We start from the raw sequence: 27,355 nt of genomic DNA on the forward strand, positions 1-27,355 counted from the left end.
ACTGATGTTAAATGAATCCAAATCATATATTCCTCTCCTGCCAGAACACTCAGTGTATTTCATAAAATAATTTCCAACTGATTTTATACATTTAATTCAAAGCTTTTAACTTCTAGCCTTTACTTTTTTTTTTTTTTTTTGCAGTGCAGAACACTGTTCTGTTCTGGTGAGGGATTCCAACAGCCATGGGAATTGATCCCACATCTGATCCAAATATCTCATTTAGATAATCTCTGCTATAGGTGATGGGTCTTTCTACTTCATAGGCCATTAAATCTTCAGCCTTTGACAGAATTATGCAGGCTGCTGGTGAATTAGAAAGTAGACTTTGTGGAAGTGAAACAGATTTAGTGGTCAAGCATTAGAAATTCTCACACAGGCCATGGAGGATACAACTTCTAGTAACTGCTTATCTTAGGTAGGAAAAGGAACAAAAAATTTCAGAGCTTTTTTAATTTAATTTGTGATCCAAGCTTCTTTCCTTCCAAAGTGTTGCTGTGCCTCCAGCTCACATGTTCTGTCACTCCAGGGTTTATTTTAGGACCTGGGAGAATCAAGCTCAAGGCCTGTGTGAATGGTGGAGCAACACTTTCATTTACTACAGACCATGCTCAGACACAAGGAGCTTCCAACACTGCAGCACCTGCTGCCCACCTGGGGAGAGAGGATAGTGGGACTCAGCTCTCAATCTTCTCCTCAAGCTCTGCAAAACACAGTGTGTTTGAGAGGGATGAGCAGCTTGACAGCAACAGCACAATAGCACATTTTGGATCTCTAAAGGAACATTTCTCCCCAAAAGACCACCCAAAGAGCATTGCAAGATGCCTCTAAAGCTTTTCCACCCCCTTTCTGAATGCCTTAAGCACTATATGCTTGATAATGGGACTACAAAGCCTTTTCTAGTTACAAACCAATTTCAAATTAGATCTGTGCTCAACTCTGGCCTCTAAAACATTTGATTTCCTGCTTTTATTAGTAATGGTTTACTTGAGAAGGCAAAAGCACAACAGCAAAGCTAGAGAAGTCTGTACAAACAATAAAACAAGTCCACTATGCTGATGTCCTGTGTCTTTCTCAAAGGTGAAGCCAATAAATCAATATGAAACAAGAGTAGCTATTAAAAACTGTATTTCCCCCTCCCCAACAGTTACACAAACAGTTCACTTTTCTTCCTGAAGAGCTTCATCTGCTGAGGAGTGCCATGGCAGCACTGGGAGGCACCAGAGCAGCCAGAGTCACTTGGACCCCCCAGTTACTGTAAGGGCTGCCCCCTCTACACCAAATTCACATTAAACTGCTTCTTAGGCAACCAAGTCAAAACCTAGAGAATCCTTTGGGCTCATTCCTGGTTTATTTTAATAAAGAAATTTCTTATCTGGCCCCAATAAAAAGGGGTAAAAGATTTACTTTCACATAGAACTTTTACAAAGCTGCAACTGAATCCAAAGGAGCGTTTTCATAAATAGATGTACAATTGCTCTCATTAAATTTATTTGTTCAAGATAATTTCTTCCTTGTGCTCACAAGTCCATTCTTCCTTTTGCAGACAGTCCATGGTTTCTCTCCAGCCCTTCCCCCATTTGGAGACCACAAGAGCAATCTGTCAGCAGAATTTCTAGCCATGAAAATGGTCATGTTCTCACAGTTAGATTCTAGAATTGTTACTGTCAATAATTAAGAACCATAGGAAAAGAACCAGGAGCAGGTAAATTGAGTTCAGCTTTAATAGATTCTGAAACATCTCAAAGTCAGTGCAACCCACAGCAAAATCCAGAAGTTTTGTAAAAACCACCTGCACACATGAGAGAAAAATGAAGTGCTTGGTTTTAGGCAGCAGTGCTGGAACTATGTGCGGATTCCTGAACATCAGTGCACCACAGGAATTCCACTGCAGGCTCTTCAGTCTGTGAAGGTCTGGGTGTGTTTTAAGGCCCTGCAGCTACAGAGAGCAAACCTGAGAGTGTCCCCTGTGCACTCAGTGCTGGACAGCCCAGTGCAGCCCTGCTGCCTCCTGTGTAGTGCCCAGAAACATGCTGCTGTCCAGAGAATGTCCCCAGCACCACACAGCTGCAGGGAGGGAAACCAGGTTCGATTTTTCAAGTGACTAGAAACTTCAGTTTATTACAGCCTAGTGCAAGCTGGATTTAAGTTAATCATCATTAATTGTTCCTAATGTGAAAGCTAGTCTTGTGCAGCAATCAAAGGGTTAAAGTGGAACTCTAGTATTTTAAACAAGTTCACACATTCTCTATACAAATTTGGCAAGTTCACGTCACAGCCTTAGATCTCATTCTCTCAATTCCTGCAGAACACCTCCAGCTCCTGTGTGGGCAGCAGGAGTGCCAGGCTGGGCACTGCCCCCAGGGCAGCAGGGCTGGGCAGCCCCAGCCTGGCCAGGTGCACCCCTGACCCAGATCTGCTCTGACACACGCTCCCAAAAGAGCTCGAGGCCAGAGAGCAGCTGAGTATGGAAAAACTGATTGCATCAGAAACACTGCAGCCAAAAGGAAATCAAACCATGACTTCAAAGCCAATCAAAAAAACCAAAACAACCCCCCAAAAGCAAGCATTTATATGTGTGTAGATGTAATAAATATTGCAAAGCACATCTGTCTTTTCCCCCCCAAGTCAGTAAGTATAAAGAAATAAACAATGCACCGAAACATCAGCTTCCTGCAATGAAAATGTTGGAGTCAGCAAAATACCTGCAAGCCAACTGAAGGGAAAGCTTTTGCATTGTCACCCAATCACAAGTTGCTTCCAGTTCTATGCAGTGAAATCAAACCCTCTTCAAATTCACAAGTTTGACCTAAATAAGCACCACAGCATGAAAAGCTTCTTTAGAAGTAGGATGTCAAGAGACTTTGTTTAAAATATAAAATAAAATGTGAGATAAAAGGTTTCCATTGGTCAAGTTTGAACAATTGCCTTCCTTTATCCAACCACAGCCTGTCCCTTTGAGCCAACCAGAACCACACCTTCAGGTTTGTCCTTAATGAACACAGCCCGGCTGAGTTGCAAAATCTGACAGGAAGAGATGGCTGTGAGATGCATTCTGAGGATTGGGCAAAGGGAAACAACATTACAAAGGAGAAGGAACACCAAGGTACAATTAGGGTGGGCAGAGGAACTTATTAATGCTCAGCCATCCTCCTCTATCTTCAGGGATCTCACTGTCCTCTCCAGTTCTGTCTTGTTCAGGTGTCCTGGAGTTACTGTCTTCTGTCTTCTGTCTCTGATCTGGAAAATGCCATCACAACATCCTCAGCACCTGCAACAACAATGGGTACAGGAAAGCTGTGCCATAATTACTTCCTTCGAAGAGCAGTGGAGAGATGCAGCACCCAAAGTGTCATTACACATCCACACAACCAACAGGAAAGCAAAGGACAAACTGGGGAATGCCAAAAGCACCAGCACTGCTGTCCCAGCCAGGTAACTGCTCAGCTCCACAGAATCCTCTTCCAGGGCTTTGCAAAGTTCAAATTCAACTCAGATCATCAGCACGTAAAATTTCTCCAGTCTTTTACCTGAAGCACATCAAGAAGCAAATCTCAGTTTTGTGCCACAAGCAACTTCTGCCTATACACCTGCACACAAGTAAAAGAGAACTAATAAAAATGCCTCATCTGTTCTTACTATATAAATTCCATTTCTGACTTATCTAATCTGCTCTTCAGGTGCTATAGCAGGAAAAGTGGACAAAATGGTTGTAAATTCCCCTTGCTAATGTCCTTAAAAGCTAAATCAATGCTCATGAAATGCAACTGCACTTACTTTGATACACTTCACAATTGATGTTATATGTACTCAAAGAAGGAAATATTAGGACCCAGCAGTAGTAGTTTGTTTTTCATATGTAGGGACCTTATCTTATATAAAACTACATCAAAAACTGGTGCAGCCTCTTGCCAGCATTCAGAAGCCCTGCAGCCATCTCCCTTCTCATCTCCTGCACAAACTGCTTCTTCCTTGATCAAAACGTGAATGATACAGCACCAAGATCCAGCTCAGAACTAACGAGCTGCCTTGTTGATCTTAAACCATGCAAGAACTACCAGCCCCTAAAGAAAAACAAGGGTTCCACTTGCCAGGGTTGTGACAAACCCTTCAGTGCTGGGGAGGGAGAGCCCCATGCAGCAGCAGGCAGGAGGAAAGGTAGCTGCAGCTGCACTCTGGCACTGAGTGTTCCTCACATCCCCAAAGGTGCAGGAACAGCTGCACCCTGGCACTGAGTGTTCCTCACATCCCCAAAGGTGCAGGAACAGCTGGAGTCATTGGCAGCCACAGAACCAGGGAGACATCACCCAGCATGGGCTGAGCTGCACTCCTGAACATATCTGACTGTTTGCCCAGGGGTCTCCCCTTTCCAGTGTCTAAACAGGAACAAAATTCTCACAGGTTTCCTTGCAGTCCCACCCAGGAAAGGAGGATCCATCCCAGATAACCCCACAGCTCTCTTCTCCTGCCTACCCATTTCTGCAGGTGTCCCCCAGCAAAAGAACCTGGGTGACATTAGTCCAGAAGTAGGCCATCCAGGTTTCTGAGCACAAAGGGTTTGTTCCAGCCCTGCCCTATAACCCATAGCACCCAGAGCTAACAAGGGGCTGGTTAACAATTCCCCAGTGCTGCTGTGCAGACACAGCCACTGCCAGAAAACAGGGCTGGGCCTCTGCAGTGGTCAGAGCTGCTCCTGCAGCCCCACTTGGCTCCCACAACGGATGTTTTCTTACTCATCAAGTGAAATAATGCAAAAAGCAGAGCCCAGGTTATAAAGTTAAGCTGTACATGGCCAAGAGCCTGTGACTGGGACAATGGGATGGTGAACCACGTCTGCTCTGAGTACATCCTGCACTGAGCCCTGCACTTCCAGCAATTAATGTATAGAACAATGACAAAGGCACACTTTTACCTGACCTGCATCTATGCATACAGCTGCTTTCTCCACAGCTGTCCCTTTTCTGGGCACACATTTCTACCCTGAAATAGAGACTTACAACACACCCAGTGAAATATTCCCCATCTTTTATGAGAAAAGCATTAATTGCCACAAACCCTTAGACATTCAGATACTTCTCTTACTGCTTGTGCCTTATGCTTTCTCACCCTCATTCTTGCTAGAAATGAACAATAACTAACAGGTGGGCTTATGTCCTATCTTAGAAAGTAATAGTGACAATCTTACCCCACTAGCTTCCAACAAAATCCCACTGACATTTCCAATTGCAGTTGTTTGGATTGCTGAATTTAGAGTTCTTCTACAGCACTTGTTCTTCAGTCTTCGCAAGCCAAGCTGAGCTGAAGTTGAAGTGACTTTAGTTCAGGGGAGGGAAGGCTGCAGAGGTGCCCTGAGCTCAGAGACCCCAGCTGCTCCTCAGCTCCCCTCCATGGCTCCAGACAATGAACCCAGCAGGTACAGCTGCATTACAACCACACCACCTCAACACAAGAGAAGAGGCTGACACCTCTGCCAGCTGCTATTTCTAAGTGCTCTTGGAGTGATAAATAGATATGTACATCTGATTTGCTTGTAGTCACCTGCAGAATTAATTAAACCCCAGAAGCATTTAGAGATCAGAAGGTTTAGCCTGTTGGGAATTTCGAAAGGCTGCCAAATTTAAAAAAAGAAATTCTTCACTTCACACAAGATCTTTGCATAAATACATTTCTTCAACCACCTTCCAGCAACAATCTTCTAAACATTAACTCTTCCCTGAAATTCCCAGTATTAGCATCCTAGTCTGGCATTCTAAAAATACAGCCTTCACTGCTGAGAGCGGCAGCACATTCAAACAAGCCTTGTTTCTACAAAATGCAAGTGCACTGAACAGAGCTGGACCTCCACTCTCCACCACCCTCTGCCAAGCCCTGAGAAGGGTCCCCTGGAGCCCCCCAAGCACCTAGGGTGCTTTTGGTGCCCCACAGGCAGAGAACCCATCTCAGCCAGGCAGGCTGGTGTCTGCAGCTCAGCCTGCCCTCCCATGGGAGCAGCTTCCTCCAGGAACCAGCAGCACACTGCTGTTGCTATAGGAACACAGAGCTGCAATCACCAAGGTCTCAGCACAATTCCCATCCTGTGCCTCCTCCCTGCACTGCTCCCACCCCACAGCTGCCAGGGCAGCCCTGCAGAGCCAGCCACCCTCAGGAAATGCAAGGAGCTGGCAGCAGGGGTATGGGGCTGATGGGAGAGGCTTCTGTGCACAGAACCTCCTGAGAGGCATTTTGCTTGTACTCCAAAATATGTGAGAAAGCCTGAATTTCATGGCGTGTGAGCTGTGTTAGCTCTTGCTGCAATGCAGGCAGGACAGTGTGTGAATATCCCAGAACAGCCCAGGATTACATCCCCTCTCCAGCACACACACTGCTTGAACTGAGATGCCTCAGGGCTCCTCAGTTATTCTTGGAGCCATAAAAACAAACAACAAGCACTCCACGGATGTCAGCTAAAGAGCTCCTGGGGTAAAGGAAAACACCCTGGACTTTGCACTTTCACACAGGTGTTAACAATGATTGAGAAATAAAATGGTTATAAAAAATGTAAGCATGACATTGATATTAGACTCAATTATCATATCTCTTCTTCCAATAAAAATAAGCATAAACCAAAGGGGAGTCTTGGCCTTCAGGCTTGATTAAAAATTACAGAGATATTCTAAGATCCTTTTTGATCCAAATTAACTTCCACTGCTGCATCTTAGACAACAGAGTCTCATGGATGTCTAAGACACTGGTATTGAAGTGGCTGCTGGAGGGCTGGTGGCACGAGCTGGATTCAGCAGGGAGAGTACGAACTCCTTCCTCTACTGCTCTGCCACATCCTGACACAACAGCCACAGAGGCTGCAGTGACTCCCTGTGGCCAAACCAAGGGGCTCCTCCAGGAGCCACAGATCTGCTCAGAAATCACAGCAGGACACCCCAGGGAGCAGCTCAGAATCCTGCCCAGGTCACTGTTGTGGGGCCACCAGCCTCAGACATGGGTCATGGACACAGAGAAGAAATACAAAAAAATGCAACAGAAACTGTAAAACACCTACAGAATTCTGCACCATCCACCCTCCACACTTTTGTCAAGGCAACCCCAACAAACCAAAGCAGCCTTCCTGAACTGGAGCCAGCCTGCAGCACTTCAGGGGACACAGAAACCTGCAGGTCCATAACAAAGCTCTCAGACTGCTCAGGCCAACAGTATCATTCTGGGTTTTGGAACAAAAGGGGGATGTGGAGTTTTTGTGTCCTTTGTGCCTGCTGGAGGAAAATGTCTCTAAAGATACATCAGGGACAAGTCAGGCTGAGAGCAACCTGTCCTACTGTGGAACAAAAGACTCTGAAATGCACTGAAGTGCTAACCTGGTGTAAGTTACTCCCCAAATAACACCTCTTTTTGTTGTTGTGTAAGACAAGCCGTGTAAAGGAAAAATAAATCCTCCAGAGGAGATTCAATGAAAACAGAGAAGTAGGGAAGAAAATTCCTTTAAGCAGTCTTGAGGCAGTGTGTGTGGACTGCAGGGGTTTCCAGCACAAGGCAATGCCATCTAGTGGAGATGGGATCTCCCTCAGGGTGCCACAGGTGTCAGGACATTCTCAGCTCCAGGAATTCCAAACTCAGCTGCTCCTGCTTCACAGGACACAGCAGAGCATTACCCTGACTGTTAGGAACCTGGAGAGATTTCTAAGAAAATCCAAGCGCTGAGCAATAAATTACAGTTGCTTCCATCTGTAGAGCACACTACAGCTTCAGCACCACTGTAGGAAGTATCTGTGTCCCCTGGCTGGACTTCTAATTTTATCACCTTGTCTTTGCCAAAGTACAGGTAATTCAGCATAGATTTCACAGTGAAAAATGAACCTTTTAAGGATAATGCTGAAAAATGCCAACTGCAGTAAGTCTCTAAACTGAATGTGTCTACCTCAGTTTCTGACAAGAAACAAGAAAATTCTCACTTTAGACTGGCAAAAAAGTTGTGTATTTTGGCTCAGAATTCTTCAAGTACATCCACCTCCATCAGCCCCCAGCTATGTAAGGAATGAGCACAGCAGCAAGTCTGTGCAGGTTGTGTTTGTAATGGATTTCCACATGTCTCAGATCCTGACTAAATCTCTGCTCAGTTCTTTCTGGCATGAGCCTTACAATGTTCCTGCAATACCAAACTGCACTTTTTGAATGTGATCTGGCACAAAGGCTGTGCAAGGGAGGGAGACACAGTAAGAGACATTCAGGCTCAGAAGAGATCAGTGGGCTCAGAGCAGCTCCACACAATCCTTTACCAAGACTTCTGCGAAGAATTCACAAAACTGGAATATCCCAGGCTGCAGGACGGGTTTCAGCAGGTGGCACACTATTCTGGAAGTCCAGGGGGGTTACAGGTGGTGCTTTCTGAGGCTGTTGGCACAGGGGAGGCAGGGCCAGGGCAAGGAGGGCACAGGGGGTACTGGAAGGGTATGGGGATGCATAGGAGGGCACTGCGAGGGCACAGAGGGGCACAGGGAGGGTATGGGATGCACAGGAGAGCACAGGGGGTACTGGAAGGGTATGGGGATGCATAGGAGGGCACTGTAAGGGCACTGAGGGGCACAGGGAGAGTATGGGATGCACAAGAGGGCATGGAGAGGCACAGGGGGCACAGGAGGGCACTGGGAGGGCACAGGGGGCACTGGGGGCACAGAAGTGCACAGGGAGGGCACAGAAGTGCACAGGGAGGGTATGGGATGCACAGGAGGGCACTGGGAGGGCACAGGGTGCACAGGGACAGTATGGGGATGCACAGGAGGGCACAGGGAGGGCACAGGGACAGTATGGAGATGCACAGGAGGGCACAGGGATGCACAGGGGGGAACAGAAGGACACAGGGATGCACAGGGAGGGCCCAGGGGGCACGGGGCAGCACTCACCCTGCTCGATGGAGTGCTGGGGCAGCTGGCTCAGCTGGCTGTTCACCACCCCCGCGTAGGTGCGCAGGAATTCCTCCTCACTGGCCGTCAGCTGTGGGCACAGAGGTGACACCTCAGCTCCCAGCAAAGCTAGGCAGCAACTGCCAAGGACAGGCAGCACAGCAGCCTCTGCCCACTGCCCACCACCTGCACCTCCACCCCAGAGAATGGGACACCAGGAACCCATGGGCAGCTTCAGTGTCACCTTACAGCTGCTTCCCCTGGCTCTTTTTCCAGTAATGAAAAACTTGAAATCATTTATCTATATATGGCACTTCCAAGCATCACAGCCTCACAATATTTAAGCAATAATCAGTTGTGTTTAACTGATAACAGTTAAATCCAGGATGGCTAAAACAACTCAGCATTAACGCCAGACCATCACCTGCCCATCTCAACAGGCATTATCTCAGTTAGCCCAAAGAAAATCCACAAAGGATGAGCTAGGACGTGCATCTTACATTTGATCCCATCTTCCTGAGCATGAGCAGGACTCTCACTTTCTGCTGAATGTACATCTCCTCCGGACTCTTCCCGGGGACGCCCTCACGGTTCATTCCCCTCCTGCCAGCTCCTGGATTTCCTGCAGATACAAAACCAGGAATAGACAAACTACAATAGCAATGGGGTCTAACAGGAAATAGAGGGAAAGTTTCATTTCCAAAATACCTGTTTTTCATCAGTGGGCAGATCACTGAATATCCTGGGAGAGTAAGGAATCACATCCTTCCCCAGAGAAACCCTCAAAAATGTGAGCAGCTAAACTGGGCCTTACATATGCAACTGAAATAGAGCCCATGCTTGCATCCCCACTGCTCATTATCTGTGCTTACATTACTGCATGAGTAGAAAAGGAATTCTCAGAACCAGATGAAAGAATCACCCTGACAGAAGAGTCCGTGGTTTGGGGATTTTTCCATAAATAAGCACAAGCAGAATGAAAACAGGATTCACAATGCACAGCCATCAAGCCTGCAGTGGCTAAGCAAAAGCTGTGTGAAATCTAAACTCTCAAGTCTTCCTCCTCTTTTTCTTTTTTCCTTTATATATCATACAAAAAGGCCACTGTGTTACTGTAAAAGTTATTAAAATTTATGAAATGGTTTTGAAGAGAAAACAGAGTTAAGAGGAGCAGGAAAAAACTGAAAAGCTGAGCTTTGGCTTCTTATTTTAATAAAAATAATTACACTATGGAATAAACAGACTGTGCTATCCAAATTCTATTGCACAAAGCATGATTATACTTTATTATATGAGTATCCGGTAATATTTAAGTTCTACAACAGGGTGTTTACCACGACAAAAAAAAAACAAACAACATTCAGGCATTCTCTTCAGCTGCTCTTAAAAATCATCTTGAACCATGTTTATTAAGTCAACAATAGTAAAAACCTTAACCTGAAATGCAAAAAATAATGGTGCTTCAAATAACCCACTGTTCCAGCAGTGTCCCAAACTGACCCAAGCCTCAGCAGTGCTGTGTGTGCAGAAATGTCACCCCTGAGTGCCCCCAAAGGGACCCCACAAGAAGGATGGGGAGGGGCTATTCACAGGAGCTGGAGTGCCAGCACAAGGGGGAAGGGCTTCACACTCACTGAGAGGGGCTTTAGATTGGATACTGGGAAGAAATTCCTCCCTGAGGGTGCCCCTGGATCCCTGCAGTGCCCAAGGCCAGGCTGGACATTGGGGTTGGAGCAGTGGGACCGTGGAGGTGTCCCTGCCATGGCACTGCTGGCACTGGAGGTGCTCTGAGGTCCCTTCCCACCCAAACCACTCTGTGCTCCAGGAGTGGATGGAGGTGTGACCCAGCCACTCCTGTACCACATACACCTCAGAGAAGTGGCTCCAAAACAGGTCTTCAAGTACTTTTCACTCCCAGAACTGGGTCTGGTCCTGCACCAACCTGTGATTTCCTGAACCTTAGTAATGAAGGGAACACACCACACAGGGTTTGCAGAGGGAAGGCTGCATCCCAGCAGGTTCAAACACAGTTTGCCCAGTAATGTTTTCCTGCAGTCATTACCAACCTCTCTTCTCACTTCATTTTCATTATTACTTTTAAGGGAAAGTAATCTGGGTGTGGAAACCATTTAAAATTACACATAGGCCCTCCTGAGTGAGTCAGAAGCAATGCAAACTTCAGCAGCAGCTGCTGGGACAGGCTTTGCCACCCACATTACTGAGCATGGAGATAACAGCAGTAAAAAGTGAGAAAGAGCCATCACCAGTGCTTCTTGAACATGTTTCAGTGGGAAGATCTGCTTGAAGATGATCTGCTATAGATGATTCTGCTTGGAAACCTGCAGCCTGAACATGTGCAAGGTGATGATTGTTGGGGTTTTTCTACAGGCAGCAAACTGCTCTCTGAAGGGGGAATTAAACAATCCCTTAATTTTGTGTAGTGTCAACTCAAGTAAGTAAATTGGATTATGCTACCAGGTATATACTCCACAGTGCAATTTACTGAGTGCTAACAAATGATGCCAATAGTAAGGCAATGAAAAAAACAAGACAGTGAGCAAGAGACATCAAGTTATATACACCAGAGACTGATAAAACAATAAACATTGACCAAGATACCCAGTCAGTCTGAGAGATTGTGACTGGTTCTCAATATTATAAATACTTTTCATAAAATATTGTACTTGAAAAAAGGAAACTGCTATACTAGTAACCAATCAACCTAGAAAAGAAAAAGCATGACAAAAGCTGAAATGTAGTAAGACAAAACAAAGTGGATGGGATATCAATAGGTGGCACCAAGAGCACCAAGAAAATGCCACAGCTGCCCCCATGCCCACAAGGGAGACCTCACCTCAGCATTCCTCTGCACAGCCCATATTACAAGACCTGGTTTGGTTACTATTCACTGTTTTCCACCACAGATATTTTCTAGTTGTTTATTAATTTTCAAACTTTAAAAAGGGGTGATGGGAATCCCTATCTAAGCCTGGCTCTTTTGAAGCAACCTTCAGCCAAGGTGAGTTTGTCACAAAGCCACCTATTTAACAGGAAGGATAAAAATCCTTAAGCCACATTCAGTGAATGCTTCACACAATTAGTAAGCAGCATGGGTGAAAAAAGCACTCATTATGGCTCAAAAAATATGTACAGAGAGGTAAAATTAAGCTTTCAGAGCAACAGCACTTTGCTTTCCCTGCACCACACAATGATCCTGCCAGCACAGTTCCATGTACTCCATGACACCAAAGTGGAAGGACAAAGGTCCTAAACCAGAAGTGAGACCCCAGCATGAGAAATGTGAACATCTCTGTTTTCTCCTTACATAAAGCTTTCAGAAGGCACAATTTAGGATGACAACATTACCCAGCATATGCTACAAGAGAAAATTTCCAAACCCACGTACAGAGCTAGTCTGTGCCCAGAAGACAGCATGATCCACACTTGCAAATGAAGGACTGAAAAATCTTATCAAAGTACTTATCAACTTTGTTCTCTCCAGAAGAATATGCTGCACATTATGAAATGCTCCTTAAGCAGCATTTCCCTGCTTATTCCCACAGATCTTTCTGGCACAAGGATGAGTGGTCACTGCCCCATCCCCAACCAACAAAACACCAGATTTCTGTGCCAACCTACCTGCTTCTAGAAACCACAGATCAGATAATCCACGTGTTCAGTCCTGATCAGTGACTGGAGCTGGGAAAAATGTACAAGGGAACTGCCCTGTGAAAACAAATGAGCAAAGAATTACGGAACATCCACAGCTGAACCCCAGAAAGATCCTTAATGCAATATACCTTCACTCCCAGTCTGCTTTAGAACACAATCCAGGTAAAATTCATAAAACTGCTCACTTGTTTGGAGCTGTTAAACAGAAGAACCTTTTTATGTTTAAAGTTTTTCAAAATCAAGCTGTTCTTCAGCTGCAAGATTCCCACCCTGACCACACCAATGACATTCCCAATCACTTGAGAATGAATTGCATTCAAGCTTTGCATTCTTTTGGAAGCTTTCAGATCAAACCCAACTGATACATGCTGGCCTCAGCAAAGAAGGGATGGGATCTCAGCTGAGTTTCTGGGAATCATATCCTGGATGCTGGCACTGCAGGAAGGGAGGCCAAAGGCTGCTGAAGCCATAGAGAATGCCCTGCTCTATCAGATCTGGAACTGGTCTCTCCAGGTAAGGGTGAGGCAGATGTGCAGAGCCAACAGGAAAGTTTGGGCTGCCTGTGCTCACCTCTGGCAGCTAAATGTGCATCTGCTGCCCAGTGCCAGTTTTCCATTCCTTTCTCACAAAGACTGACCTGTGCATTTCAAAAGCTGCAGTGTTAGAAATGACTGGATTCTTCACTAAACTGTGTTAAAAGAATAAATGCTTCAAGCTTGTCCTGCTGCACCCAACACACTGCAAATGGACATAATTGGGTCACCTAATTCTCCCTTGTTTGCCAGGCACAGGCAAGGAAATTTAGTTCTCATTTATTTCTAAGATGATTCACATGACAGAATAATAAACAACCAAGATCTATACATTACAGCCAACACTGCCAGCCCAGCTTTGCCAAGGCAATAATTTGAGTTTGAAAACACTACCTCCCTTTGCCAAGCAACCCAGGAGGTCCAGGAACAGATGGGAAGCTGCCCTGCAGCCCAGTACTTCCCTCCCCACGCTGCCTGCACGAGGCTGGGTGAGGATCCCAGGAATTCCTGCAGCTCAGCAGGGCCCAGCATGGGGACTGGGCAGAGCCAGGAACGCCTGACATCCCCATCTGTGTCCCTGCAGAGCTCTCCTGGGCTGGGAAAGGCTGGGCAGCCCTGGCCCCTGGCAAAGCCAGCACTGAACACTGAACACTGTGGTGCAGCCAGAGATCAGAGGAGAGCAGACACGGCTTGGAATGAGAACCTGGAGATCCTTCTGCACCCAAAAACACCCGGGCTCCTTCACAAGGATATTACCCAAGCCACGTAAAGCTGAGTACTTTCAATTTTCCCACTCGCATTAAGGGATACCTCCTCACTTCTCCTCACTGTTATTTGTTCTGAAAAGTCTCTAGTGAAAATAAAATCTATTTCTTCCCAAAAAATGAATTAAAAGACCACAGTGACTTTCTCTTCAATTCCTGACCCCAGACACAACAGTACATCATGAATAAATACTGTAACTGCAGTCAGTCTTCCCTTTTATTCTTTTTTCCCCAATTGGTTTAGAACATCAGCTACCGGGGTTTCACTTCAGAAAATTGTAGACAGAAGAAATCTGTACTCAATCTCAGTTTAACTTGTCTGTTTTACCAACAGATGGAAACAGCTCCTCAGGAAACTCAAGCCTCACCAGCAAGAACTGTTTTGACTGAACGCTTTCAGAAGAAGATTCCAACACACAGCAACTGAAAATTACAGATTTGTAACTGTATTTCCTTCACTTCCACCTACACTGGTATGAATTTAAAACTGGAAGGGACTTTCTGCTGGACAATGCCACAGATCAGTTCATAATTAAGAACTCCCAAATTCTTCTGACTCCCCTCCTGTCATCTTTTTAAATAAACAAAAATTGCATATCTCAACAGAAAAAGAGACACACCAAAAAAAGAGATTTTTATAAATTTTGCATGAAGGAAGTTACTTGAGCATCCCATTCAGTTTTGAAGCCATGCTTATTTAATGCAATGAGAATGCAACATGAGCTTCTGTTCTTCAAATTTCATATTTACCCCAACACTGCAGTCCTCTGTAATGCTGAAATCCCTAACAACCACATTTTACTGGTATGGGAAAACACAAAGTGCAACTGAGGAATCTGAACAGCCTAAATTAAGGGAGAAGAAAATAAAAAGGCAGTAAGCTGTTGGAAAATGTAGTATTTTATATATTCAGTCTAAACAATTTAGAGTACATAGAGCAACCATCTGGCAAGTTCTTCAAAACCCAAGTCCCAGCTGACTACCTCTTTAATATCTTGTAGCATTTCCTGTGATAGCCAAAAGAAACCCAATAGGAGTTAGTTCAGTTACAATTTATTTTTTTTGTTTAATCTGACTGGTTGTGTTGGAGGCAGTTAAAGCCCTCAATTAATGGGACAGGATTTTAAAGCTCAGATAAGGAGTTATGCTGAATAAACCCAAGCACTGCAGGTTCCCTTTGCTGTGTACAAGTGCAGTTCAGAGCAGCAGGAAGGGTCCCTTTGACTCTCTGATATTATCCAAGGTTAAGCCATTCCCCTCCACAGTTCCACATGGTCATACTGGGAAGCTTGGAAGTGCAAGGGGATGCTGCCCCTAATTTAAGCCTTGTTAATTTTCAAATGACATTTTTCAGTGAACAGCTAGAGCCAGAAAAACCTTCCAAGCTGGAGCCTGAAACCTGAACTCAGTAACCAGAGTCTGCAAAAATCCTGCTACAAATTTTCCTCTAATTCATTCTGACTCATGACCTTCAGTCACAGGCAGCTGGAGACTGGATTAATTCCCATCTCCAGAGGGATACAATGAAGAATTCATAACAGCTACCTATTTATAGGTGAACAGTAAGAACTGAAATATTTAATACAGAGTTTTTTTGTCTTCATTTCTATGCTCAGTGCTACCTTTTAGCTGACTTCAGAATCTGAACCCCAGTGTCAGATTTAGGTCAATTTACTGCTGGAACTCCCGTGGTAGATTCAAATCTCTTAAATGTTAGATTTAAATTTTTAACGAAACGCCACAGTCCTCCTTTTTGAAGAAGGACAGGAAACAGCCCCAAACACTGCCATTTATTCATGAAACATTTATGAACACAAGCAGGGGTTTTTCTCCCCAGTGCTGGATCACCTTTCAAAACGGACTTCAAAAGTAGCAATGAAGTGGATTCTACAGAGCTTCCCAATATACCAAAACAGCTCTTACATCAATGCTCAAGCTGACTTAAAAAATAAATTTTAAAAATCCTACTATAATGATCATCGCTTTCATGAAATTAAAATTTGCCTCCTGACCTTCAGGCACACACAAACCAGATGATTTCTCCTCCTTCTCTCAAGGAGAGGACACCTCACACATCTCACACAGTTAAAAGAGGCAGCACAAGGTTTTAGGTAGTTCATGTCAGTCAACTTGAAGTCTCTGAAATTAAACGTAGTAACAGCAACAAAACCTGAAAAAAACCCTTTCATTTCACAAAGGTATTCACACTTCAAAGATGAATGTGCCAAAAATTCTTTAAAAAGTGACAACATGTTATAAACAGCAGTTTATACACAAATTGCATCCCAGAACAGGAGACAATCCCAGTGGAATGTTCCAATATTTTACTCACCTACAGCTGGATGCACAGTGCTGCTCTCCTCCCAGCCATGGGCACCTTTCACAGAGGCTCTGGCACCTCTTCCTATTTAAACCAAAGCTACAAATCCTCAGGCAGGAAATTAGGCACTAATGACAGATAGCCAAGGATTTAATTACCAGGTGTCCCACTGAAGAATTACTGCTGTAAAAAGTGTCCAGCATCCATCATTAAAACAGAACAGTACAGCAAAGCTTTGTAGGATCTATCTGTAAATATTTCAGAAACTTCAGAAAATGAAGTTTCCAGAACACAGACCTAAACTTGAGGTGCCTTTAATTGTTTCTGAGAAATTAGGACCATTTTCACAGTTTGATATTAACTTGGAACATAAACTAGTGAAAAAATGGAGCACCAATAAAAGGTAAAAATGATGAACTACGCACAGGAATCAACAAATTATTTTCAGTGTTTCCACCCCATTTTATATGTTTGACATGCCATGCATGGTACAAATAGCTACCCATGGAACACCCATGAGGTGTGATATTTTTTGGCTATTAATTATTGACACCAATGACAGTCCCCAGGTCTGTTCTGTGGTCATTGCTGAACCTAAGCCGAGGCCAATTCCCAAATATGCACAAGGAACATGGAGACCACTAATTGTGGTCACACCAATCAGCTCCATGAGTAAAGCCACATTCCCAAAGCAGCTCTGCACAAAGGGGCAACACCAGACTCAGGATCCCCTGAGGACTTATGGATCATCAGCACTGCATCTGGGATTGGCTGAAGATGGACACTTACAATAGAGAAGCTAAAGTCAACAGGGTAAAAAATAACAATACACAGGACACAAACACCCTGCACTCAGGAAATATAACCCCTGATAAAGAGTTATTTGACTGGAGGAGGAGGATATTGGTTCTCTTCATAATGAACCTAAAAGAAGCTTCCACCACACAGTACAATGTCAAAATTGATTCAGGCATGTGCATGTGCCCAAGGTGCTTTTCCTGCCTCTTCAGCAATTCTCAAAGTGACTTAAAATGGAACAGGAAACACAAACAGTCAGAATTACCAGCACTGCTAATGGTGAAGAACTTCAATATTTAGTATACTCCCAACCAGTTTCATTAATAGTGTATTCATTTTCAGATTTTGGTATTAAACTGCAGCTAGTGCAAAAATTTGGTGTTTCAGGCAACTTTAACCCAAAGGGAAGAGACACTATTAACTACTCATAAATGAAAAGAGAACAGTCTAAAATCACAGAATCAAAATGGCTGAGGTTGGAGGGATCAGTTTGGGGTCACCTGGTCATCCTAGAGCACAAATCCCTAATCAGAACAGGCAAAACCCTAAGTGAGAACAGGAAAAATTCCAGTAAGGATCTGTAAGCAGTTAAAATAACAACAACACTGAATTTCAATTCAATCATACAGAAAAAGCCTCCAAAGACCAGAAGTGTCATTTCTGGAGTGAACTCTCCAACTTCTCCCAGCCCAAGGAGCCAGTGCTGGGTGCATTTAACCTGGAATGGCAGAGCACAGGTGCTGGCACAGAAAGGCTGTCACTGTGTGTACATATTTGATACATATTTATTTATAGGCATTTCTCTAGTACTCATCACCACAGATCTACAGCCAGCCAGGTATTAGTGAGAGCTCTCAATGTAAACGTGACCTGTGCTGCCCTGTAATTTTTTCTGACATCTGAACATCATTACTGCCAGGGCACAGACACTTCACACTGCAAATGGCCATAAATCTTTTATGGTAGAGAGACTATGGCTAACTAGATTTTTAAAAGCAATTAAAATGTGAGCTGTAATTAGGTTGGTGACTACTTAGCATTTTAATATTTGGCAATAGTGTATCAAAGAACATAGTTAGGACCAGAGACTCAGATTAATAGTTCCTGACTACCAAAATTGTGTAACCATTGGACAACAACATAAAACAGTGCTCTGGCCTCATATATCAGTAAAATCTGCTGTAAAATTGCTGCGATACTTTGTGTCTTTTTCCAAATTACTTAAGATCAGACAAAGTATCATAGCATGGATGGAAAAGGATACAAAGGAGGCTCTTTCAATCTCAGTTTATTCTATGGCGATGGTGCGGCCGGAAAGAGGGCGAGTCTCTCTCCGAACCAGGTATTCAGGAGAGGGGAATGGGAGTGGCCTTGGCTGGCGGCCAATGGGATGAGGACACAGGGGGACTAGGATCAGAATACCCGAGCCTGGTGGGCTGCAAGGTCACAAGGGAAGGTCACAGAGGACATGAACCGGGGACCAGCCGGAAGGAGGTTACAGGGTATGCTGATTTCATTTCTTATACCTCATTTACCTAATTACAACATAAAATGTGACAAACACAGCCCCTATGTTAGTTATCTTGCCTCTTTAGGAAAAAAAACCCAAACTTCTGTGCTGCTTTCCCCATGGATGCTCTGAACAAACAAAAAAGAAAATTAGAGATTTCAATTCTGAATCAAGGTTTAATTTTCAAAACAATTTAAAGAGATCTATTATTAATAGCTCTTGCTGTAGTTGAACTAAGAATTAATGGCTCTTTGTCTAATATGGCTACACGCCTTGATCATTTCTTCAGCACCAACCAGAACACAAACTCTGCCTCCTCAGTGACCTGTGAGCAGCAGCACTGTTACTGGATAATATGGGCAAGAGACTTTTGTTCCTAAGACCTTCATAAAATAATAATCCATGAGACTCATCCTGGATAGTGTTCCACAAATTTGTCTCACGGTGTGCCAAGTATGCCAGCTCCTCTCTTCTCTGAAGGACTTACTAGAAACAAAAAGCACAAGAAAAGGATTTTTGTTCTCATCTTAGGTCACCAAACAAGACTGTGCTGTGAAGATATCTGATGGAGGGAGGAAGAAAATCCTTGTCAGTTTTAAGAGAGGACTTTTAACATTCACTAATTCAAAAGAAATTCCTAATTGCACACCAATTTCACCATGGGCATTTGGCTTTCCCTAAGTTTGGCCAAGTGGGATTGCAAGGAAGGAAATCTTAAGACTTCTTATTTCTCAGGAAAATGGATGCAATTTCCTTCCTGCCCAGCCACAGTTCTGAATGTTACCTTAATTCTATGAGCCATGAGCTGTGCTATAAAGCTGCACGAGGTCAGTGGAGTGAGAGCTGCAGAGTCCCCCCAGCACTGAACAAACACTTGTGAGCTGCAGAGGAAGAACCCAGGGGCTGCAGGGCTGAAGGGTTCCCATCAGTTCTGGGACTGATTAACTCCTGAGCACAATGGAAGAATTACAGGCAAGACACTACACAGAGATGTTAAAGGCAACCATATGTAAAAATAGTAATTTAGATCAATCAAACTCCACCACAGAACAATAGCAACAACAGAAGTTAGCCCAGAGACCATTCACAACAATGATCAGAGTGGCTGATTGTGACACAAGCTAAAACCACTGCAAAGATCCCAGATCACTCCAGGAAGCTCCCAAGAGCAGGACTGCACCCAGCCACCACACAATTTAAGACAGAATGGGCAAAGAGAATGACTGGAAGTGCAGCCAGATTTCTGCAGCTCCCAAAGCATAAGCACAGTTAGATACACCTCTATCATGGTTAGCTACCCAACAAAAGGAAGGAGCTGACAGCAGCTCCATCTGAAACTGCAGCAAGGGCAATGAAATGAACACATGAAAAACAAGGGGCCTAAACTGTAGTGCCTCACATGTGCTATTTCACACACAGTACTTTATTTAAAGATTAAAAGGTATTTTGTAAAAGTTAGTGAACTAAGAATCTGACAGTGAAACTGTAAGAGAATGGTTGCAGTCTGAAATGTGAAAGGGCAATTTTACTAAGTTCATTGTAGCTGCTAACCAAGATTTCAGCAATAAAAGTTCTGTTTAGCAAAACCTGATGTTTCTGACCTCTGAAGTTAAGCAAAACCTTTCACAAATTCCTCATAAACCAAGGAGTATTATTTGGCATCTACAGGCATTCCTGAAAAAGGCAGCTAAGAAGACATGAATGCTCCTATTTTTCTCAATTTGGCATCAACTCTTAAAGTTAATTATACTGTAAGTGTTATTGCTGATTTGTATTGCATAAACATTCAGTTAACTATGTTTATCTTGAAGTCTGATATTGCCTCCCCCGACCAACTGAGCAAGCTGCCAAGGCACAAAGAAATTTCCAGTTTTCCACATAAGATCCAAACACTCAAAGCTAGGAAACTCCATTAAAATTACATTAATATGGCAACAGGCACCAGAGATCCCTGCAGCTGCACCATCCCCTCCTCAGGTCTGCAAAAAGCTTTCCTTCAGTAGTTTACCTTAAGCTGTTTCAGGATTTATATTCCTCCTTTACAACAACTCTGCTGCAAAAATTTAGGTCACATTTCCTTTAAGGGTGCACGTCCACATGTATTTATTTAAAGCTCAAGGAAATTAATTAAAAGCTCCTCACTGACTTCACTGTGCATTGAATCAGGACCTGGATGAGTTCAGAGGCAGAACAATTACACTTTAATTAAACATCTCCCCCTCCATGTGAAGTAGTCAACTAATTTAATGGAAGGATAAACTGAGTCAGAAGGTATCTGAGCATGGTCATGGTCATACACAGAGGTGATTGCTTCATCATAATACAGAGAAAATGCACTTGCTGAAAATCAAATCAATTGTTGGTCTGTGTATTTGCATGGAATAAAACAGAACATCCTGAGACAAGTGGAATAGTTGTACAAATTTACTGACTCCATCTCTGCTCCCCAATCAGTAGCTCATTTAGTCAGTCACTGGAATTCCAATAATGCAAGGAGTTGAAATTATTAGGGTTTTTGGGGGAACTTTTAGGTTGTTTTGTTTGTTTTTAAATAGCATGAATAATTACATCTATAATATTTTTGAAAACAGAAATAGGCTTGGCAGATTTGATATTTGTAAAACCTTGGATGTATTCACTGAAAAGCAAGAAGTATGACTCCACTTTCTGAATCCAGACTGACATTTAAAACATATAGAAGCTCTGTAACAGTCAGATCACCAGCAGTGAGCAGGAAAAAAAATGAGCTTTCCTCACTTTCTGAGCATTTGTTATATAATGCTTCTTCAACACTAAGGCTGAAAATAAATCAGAGTCAGGAGAGTGCTCTCTTTATTCTAGTACTAACTAATGGGTTTTGTTTAATTTGCCAATCTTTGATTTCTTTTCACCTCTAGTTCTGCTCACTCTGCACTCCCCTGCCAATGGAAGCCTCATGGACAGGGCTCAGCTCTTCAACGGGAAAAAGAACTGCAAGAGCCCTCCATTCTCAGAGATACAGCACTGAACAAAGTGGTTGGGAGGGTTCTTCCTAAATGAAGTTAAGTTACTTGGTAAAAAGCTTTTAGCACATTTCAAACCTATTTACATGTCATTTCTCCCTTGTACTTAGAAGCAAGACCATTAAATTAGCAACACTGGATGTGGAATAGATGACAATGTTTTCATTCCAATAATTTATATCTTTGGTGCACATTCACCATCAAAACTGGGACTAGTCACACACTTGTATCATGCTTTAGCTCAGAACATAAACAATTAGCAAATTTGTTAGGATTTGTGAGGATTGCAGTTTTCCCAATCAACTTCTTGTACACTCAATGGGGTGGTGCAGCTGTAACAGCTGCCTCTGCCCTTGCTGTATTTCAGGAGGAAACCCAATCTGATGACTGCTTGCAGTAAAAAGAAATACACTTTACCCTGTGCATGTATAGGAATATTTCTGATAAATTATTCTTTTAGGAAAAAAAAAATCTCCTGGAAGTTTCTCCTAGCATCTCCAATAGCAGCCTCCAAAAGCCTCTCTGTGCATAGCACTTGGGTGGATGTTTGATGCTTCAAACTAGGTCAGATGCTCAAGAGGATGCTTTGTAGTCAACAACCAACTTAGGAACTGAAATACTTAGTAGAAAACATAAATGTTTGTGTTGGTTACAGATGACAAACATTTTGGAGAGGAAAAACTTATATTAAATATATATAAATAGATCTATTTCTGACAAACTGCTTCCTAGGCAAAGCATCAACCTTGAACAGCTTAACCACATCAGGCACATTTAGGTGTTAGTTCTTTTTGCCCATATGCAACTGCAGGATGATTTTTAATTTTTGGCAGCAGATACGTATCACAGTCATTGTTAGCAATTACAAAATCTAGGTTTTGTTTCTGTTCACTTTTGGCTTTGTTTAGAAAACAACACAAATTGTTTTGGAAACATCTCTCTCCTCCTGCAAAGTGAAATACTCACAAACCCTGGGGGGGGGAGTGGGAAAGGATGGAAGGGAGCAGAAACTGATACAGCTACAGATTTCCCATAAAACTGGGGTTCAGAACTTGCTTTCCCAACACTGCACAGGATGCTCTGCCCATGAGCGCTGACCAGTTTAGTCAGGACAGGGGCAGAGGCTCCTGTTCACTGTGAGTCCCAGCCCTGCTGCCCACACAGCTCCTGCCAGGGCAGCCCACTGGGGATCAGCACAGGGACCCTGCCAGCCCAGGGGACGGCTTTCTTGCTGAAGATTTCACTGTCTTCCCACCTGGGCATCGGGAAGAATCCTGAGAGCACTTTTCTGCCCTGTGTAACTTTCCTATTAACTTGTTGCAAGGCTTACAATGAACTAAAAGAGAAAACTGCTTTAAAGCAGATTTGGGTCCAACCCACTACCAATTAAGTGTTCCAAAATGGTCTTTGCTCCTGCATTTGTTCAGTCCTAACACACTTCTTCATAGATTTATTATTTCTGTGTACCACATCAACTAAGCACACAAATCCCCAACAACTCTAAATTGTACTGAGGGAGCTGCCAGTTTCTCCCAAGATGCAAAAAACTGATGATGCTTTTTTAGCTAAGGGCAAAGTGCAGCAACAGAAATGTATCTGAAGTACACCTGTCAGAATTTTCCAGATGAATCTGTTTGTCAAGGCAGAAGTAGCTTGTATCTTGGTAAGAAAACAGTCTGTATTTTCAAAAGTAGTAATACATAGCTTTCTGTATGCTCCCTCACCCTGAATACCTGTACTTTCAAAATAAACCCCTTTCAAATGTATGTTTAGCCTCATTTTTTTCCCCATTTACATAGAGGTTCTCCTTCAGCAGGCTACTTCACATCACACACGAGCTCCAAAAATAATTAAGACCAAAAGAAATGGAAAACCTGCAGATTCAGCAGCCAAAAAAAACCCAAATATAGTAGGATTTTGTAAATGTATTTTAGAATATGTTCTTAAATACTCTCTAAACATGCCTCTCACAATACTGGAGCCAGCTTGGACCAGACTGTGAACTAGCACACCTAACTTACCACCAAAGTCTGCTGGAGCTTGGTGTTTTGTTTCTGTTTTAAATCCTCTCCATCTGCAGAATGTCTCATGCTCATCTCACACAGCATCAAAGCTCATCCTGTCCAACATGCCAAGATGAGGAATGGACAAATAAAAGATGATATACAACAGAGCAAAAATACTCTCTTCTAGAAGAGAAAGCAAACCCGAGTCTGAGAGGCAAACACGCCCTGATGAAGCACATCTGGATGCTGAGCAGACACGAGGATCAGTCTCTGGAGCACTAACACATCCTGATCTGGAGGGTGATGCTGCCCCCCTGTCACGTATCTTCCCAACAGGTAAAAATCTAACGCGTGCCAACAAATATCGTCCATGTAAACTGAAAGTACCCGGGTGCTGCATTAGAGGCTCTAGAAACACAATTTTTAGCGCAGGCAGGAATTACCCCGAGGGAAGCGCTTTACGAGCGCTGTCCGAGAGGCACTTTCGCAGGCGGGGCCGGGATGCGGAGCACCGCCGGCGCGGGGCGCTGCCCCAGCCGCCCGAACCGCCCCGGCCATGGAAGGGACACCTGCGGTCCCCGCCCGGCTCCTGCACACCTTCACCTGCCGGGGCAGCGCAGCCGCGGTCGGGGCGGGACAGGCGGAGCGGAGTGGGGCCGGTAGGGGCGGTGGCAGCAGACGGCACAGGCAACCCGGTACCGGTGCGGCGGGGCCGGGCCCTGCCGGGGCCGGCAGCCGGGAGCGGAGCGGGAGGCCCGGCCGCCGAGCGCCTTTGTTCGCGGCCGCGCACAAAGGGCACCGCGCTCACCTGGTGCGGGGCCCGCGGCCCCGGCGCTCCGGCGACGGCGGGCGCGCTGGGCAGGGGCGGCGAGAGCAGCGGAGCGGAGCGGAGCCGAGCCTCCTCCTCCGCCGTGAGTCACCGCCGCGGCCCGAGGGAGGTGCCTGGGCGGCTCCGGGGGAGGGACCCGGCGCGGCCCGGCGCCCAGGGCAGCGGCGGCGCCGCAGGCAGCAGCCGAGAGCCGGCCGGGAGGAAGGGGCGGGACGCGGGGCAGGCCCGGGGAAGGGGCGGGCAGGCCCGGGCAGGGGGCGCGCCCGGGGCAGCGCTCGATGGGCCGGAGCCGAGCGCACTCACCTGGGGAACGGCCCGTGCAGGGACGCGGTGCCGGCTGGCCCGGGGTCCGGCTGGCCCGGGTCTCCCGTTGGCCCTCCGGTCCGGGGCCAGCCCAGATCTATCCCAGCAGGGCGCTGCTCATTAACACTGCGCTGAGAAAGTTACAGACACTGCAACATCCAGTACAGCCTCAGCTCATTCGGCCAATACAGAAAATGACAACCTCCTACTAGAATAAATGGTCATTGAAGCACTCAGAAATAAAGTAATGCTTCATCAACATTGACTGAAGAACAGTAAAACCTCAGTGAATACAGAGAGGAATTAATTAAAACTAAAAACCAAAGAAGACAGAAGCCACCAAAGGCTCTCCACCCTGCTCCATCACTCATCTGCATTATGGTTTCCCACTAGGTTAACAGTAACCCTGCTTCCTTACAGGGTGCATTGGTGAGGCCAGTAAGGTAAGTACAAAATTCCTGGAGATAAAAATACTTTATGTACCAAGTGTTGTTTAGTAAAATGCATCTGTTTTCTACTCGGTATTTAACTTAATTGCATAAAGATAGTCACAGTAATGAAATAGGTGGCGCTTCCTTTAACAGCTTGATACTTAATGACATCAAAGCCCGATGCCATTGAAATCCAAACCCCACTGCCAGCTAATGAAGGGCTTAACATGAAAGCCTCTGCAAAGAGCAAACCCAAGCCTCTGACAGGAACAGGAATGGTGCAAATGTGCTGGGATCTGAGATCACTGGCACATACCCACAGCACAGCAGGCAGTAATGATTATTAATTATTTAAGAAAAGAAAATAAGAGCTCCAGCATAAGCTGAAAAAAATATGCAGAAGCATTGCTCTGGGATCCTCCAGCTGGATTACTGTTAATTAGCACAGTACATGAGTCTGAGGGAAAGATCTAAAAACATCTTATGCTAGTGAGAGCATATAATTAAGCCATCATTTGCATCCTTGCAATAGTATGAATTTCCTTACTGATAACATCATGGGCACAACACCATTTTATGACTAAGTACTGTCTAACTCTCCTCATTCAGCTGGCTGACTGTACAGCAGTGCAATGCAATCTTACAGATCATCAATTTAACATCCTGCATTCATTTAGAAAGGGTTTTAGCAGGAAGAGATACCACAAGGCCTCCTCTGGCCTAGGAGAATTTTAGATTTATTTTCTTAAAACTGAGCTCCTGCTCCACCTTAGTTTATTCCCTTCAAGCTTACCGAGATGTTTAGCTATCAAGCAAGGTGACATCTTGCCATCAGTCACTTGTATCATCATAAGACATGATGGATGCTCAAGAGGCCTCTCAACTATGCTAGTTCTGCAAGAGATAAAGTAAAATATTGTTCATATCTCATGGGAATGCACAAAGCAAACAGAACATAGAGCTGCACTTGATCAAATCTGTTCCTTCCCAATCATCACACTGCTTGACCTAACCCTCCGCCAGAGAATGTTAGAAGTTTAATTATCTAAAGGTTGTCTAACATCTTGACAAGTATTGTATAAAGACTTGATATTCTTTTACAGAAATCTATCTGATTAAATGGATTTTTCTTTTCAATAGCTTCTAATCTCTTGTTTAATGAGGCTGCTGTGTAAGCCAAAACTTCATGAAACCTTTTCCTCTGAATCCCTACTTAACTTAAAAAAATTCTCTGAATTCATCCTGTCCTTCCTGATCTTCAATTCTTTCTTAATCAGCTCTGAAATTCATTTAGGATTCCTTCACAGCACAGCTGCTTCCACCCCCCAAGTCTGTCAGTACTTGTTGTCATTCCCCACTCATTAAGGGCTTCCAGCAGCATCTGCACACACAATCCCTGCTTTCATTATCCAGTATTCAACTACACATAACAATAATGAAAACTCTTTCTCTCCAAGGTGTGCGTGGTACCCAATGATGGACTTGTTTTTAGTTTGGAATCTCTTTTGCTTTTGTTAATCTTTAATATGTCAGACTTAGTCTGATAATTCAAATCCATCAAAATCATGCATCAATCCCACTTCAGCCACTAATGATACAGCCTGGCCATAGGGTGTCATTAACACAGAGCTTTCTATCAAAATGAATTGGACTTTTACAGGCAAAGTAGCTTGAGAACTAAGGTATCTCTTAAGAAATCTTGTATTTTTTCTTCAACACAAAGAACTTGCTACTTTTCCACTCAAGATCAAAGAAGGGAAATAACACAAGGAGACAAAGATAGAAGAAAGAGAGACCGAACATTTGAAGCTTAAATTTTCTAACACTTTTTCTTTCAGATCAGTACAATCACTGAATTCACTCTATAGAGAAAGAAGATTAAAAAAGGAGGTTATATACGGCCAAAAAAGGACTCTGGGAACTTTGCTGATGTGTCTAAAGCTACTGTACTTTACAATTCTTATTTCAGAAATAAAATTATAAACAAAAAACAAAGAACTTTTAATCTTCAAAGCAATGTATGATCAATAACAACTTCACAGCACTCGATATTTAAGGACCATAATCTGTATTTTACTCCAGGAAAGAAAGATGTGTAGAGAATGAGTGATCTGCCCAGGTCCAACACTGAACTGGGGATGGAACTCACATATCACAAGCTTGTTTGTTCAACACAAACCCATGCTTTCATTTAGCAGTTATTCTTTTGTTAGCAGTTTTTATTTGAGAAAATCATTATTATAATAAATAGATTATGGACTTTTTTCCCCAACCCCTGCAAAAACATTTAAGATGT

At 44.1% G+C, this 27,355-nt stretch overlaps 1 protein-coding gene across 3 annotated transcripts; it reads right to left on the bottom strand.

The window, feature by feature from the left end:
• Positions 1-1,706: 1,706 nt before the first annotated feature.
• CTNNBIP1 (catenin beta interacting protein 1) lies at positions 1,707-25,948 on the bottom strand. 3 transcript variants are annotated; one of them, XM_056507966.1, is made up of 5 exons: positions 25,853-25,948; positions 12,531-12,617; positions 9,392-9,513; positions 8,892-8,982; positions 1,707-3,271 (listed from the first exon to the last, which is right to left on the bottom strand). In XM_056507966.1, the coding sequence occupies exons 3-5, from the start codon at positions 9,485-9,487 to the stop codon at positions 3,213-3,215; spliced, it is 246 nt and encodes an 81-aa protein (XP_056363941.1). In that variant the 5' UTR covers positions 9,488-9,513; positions 12,531-12,617; positions 25,853-25,948; the 3' UTR covers positions 1,707-3,212. The 3 variants fall into 3 exon arrangements, with proteins under 3 accessions (XP_056363941.1, XP_056363943.1, XP_056363940.1); XM_056507968.1 differs by lacking the exon at positions 25,853-25,948 and adding an exon at positions 24,305-24,520; XM_056507965.1 differs by lacking the exon at positions 25,853-25,948 and adding an exon at positions 23,512-23,717.
• Between the last annotated feature and the right edge of the window lie 1,407 nt (positions 25,949-27,355).

This window comes from Oenanthe melanoleuca, chromosome 21 (assembly GCF_029582105.1).
Source record: "Oenanthe melanoleuca isolate GR-GAL-2019-014 chromosome 21, OMel1.0, whole genome shotgun sequence".
Classification (NCBI taxonomy): Eukaryota; Metazoa; Chordata; class Aves; order Passeriformes; family Muscicapidae; genus Oenanthe; species Oenanthe melanoleuca.

Coding starts and splice junctions, on each gene's coding strand:
- CTNNBIP1 (XM_056507966.1), bottom strand. CDS start 9,487: ATGAACCGTGAGGGCGTCCCCGGGAAGAGTCCGGAGGAGATGTACATT. Junction 8,983..9,391: donor TCAGGAAGATGGGATCAAAT/GTAAGATGCACG, acceptor CTGTGCCCACAG/CTGACGGCCAGTGAGGAGGA. Junction 3,272..8,891: donor CCAGCACTCCATCGAGCAGG/GTGAGTGCTGCC, acceptor TTGTTGTTGCAG/GTGCTGAGGATGTTGTGATG.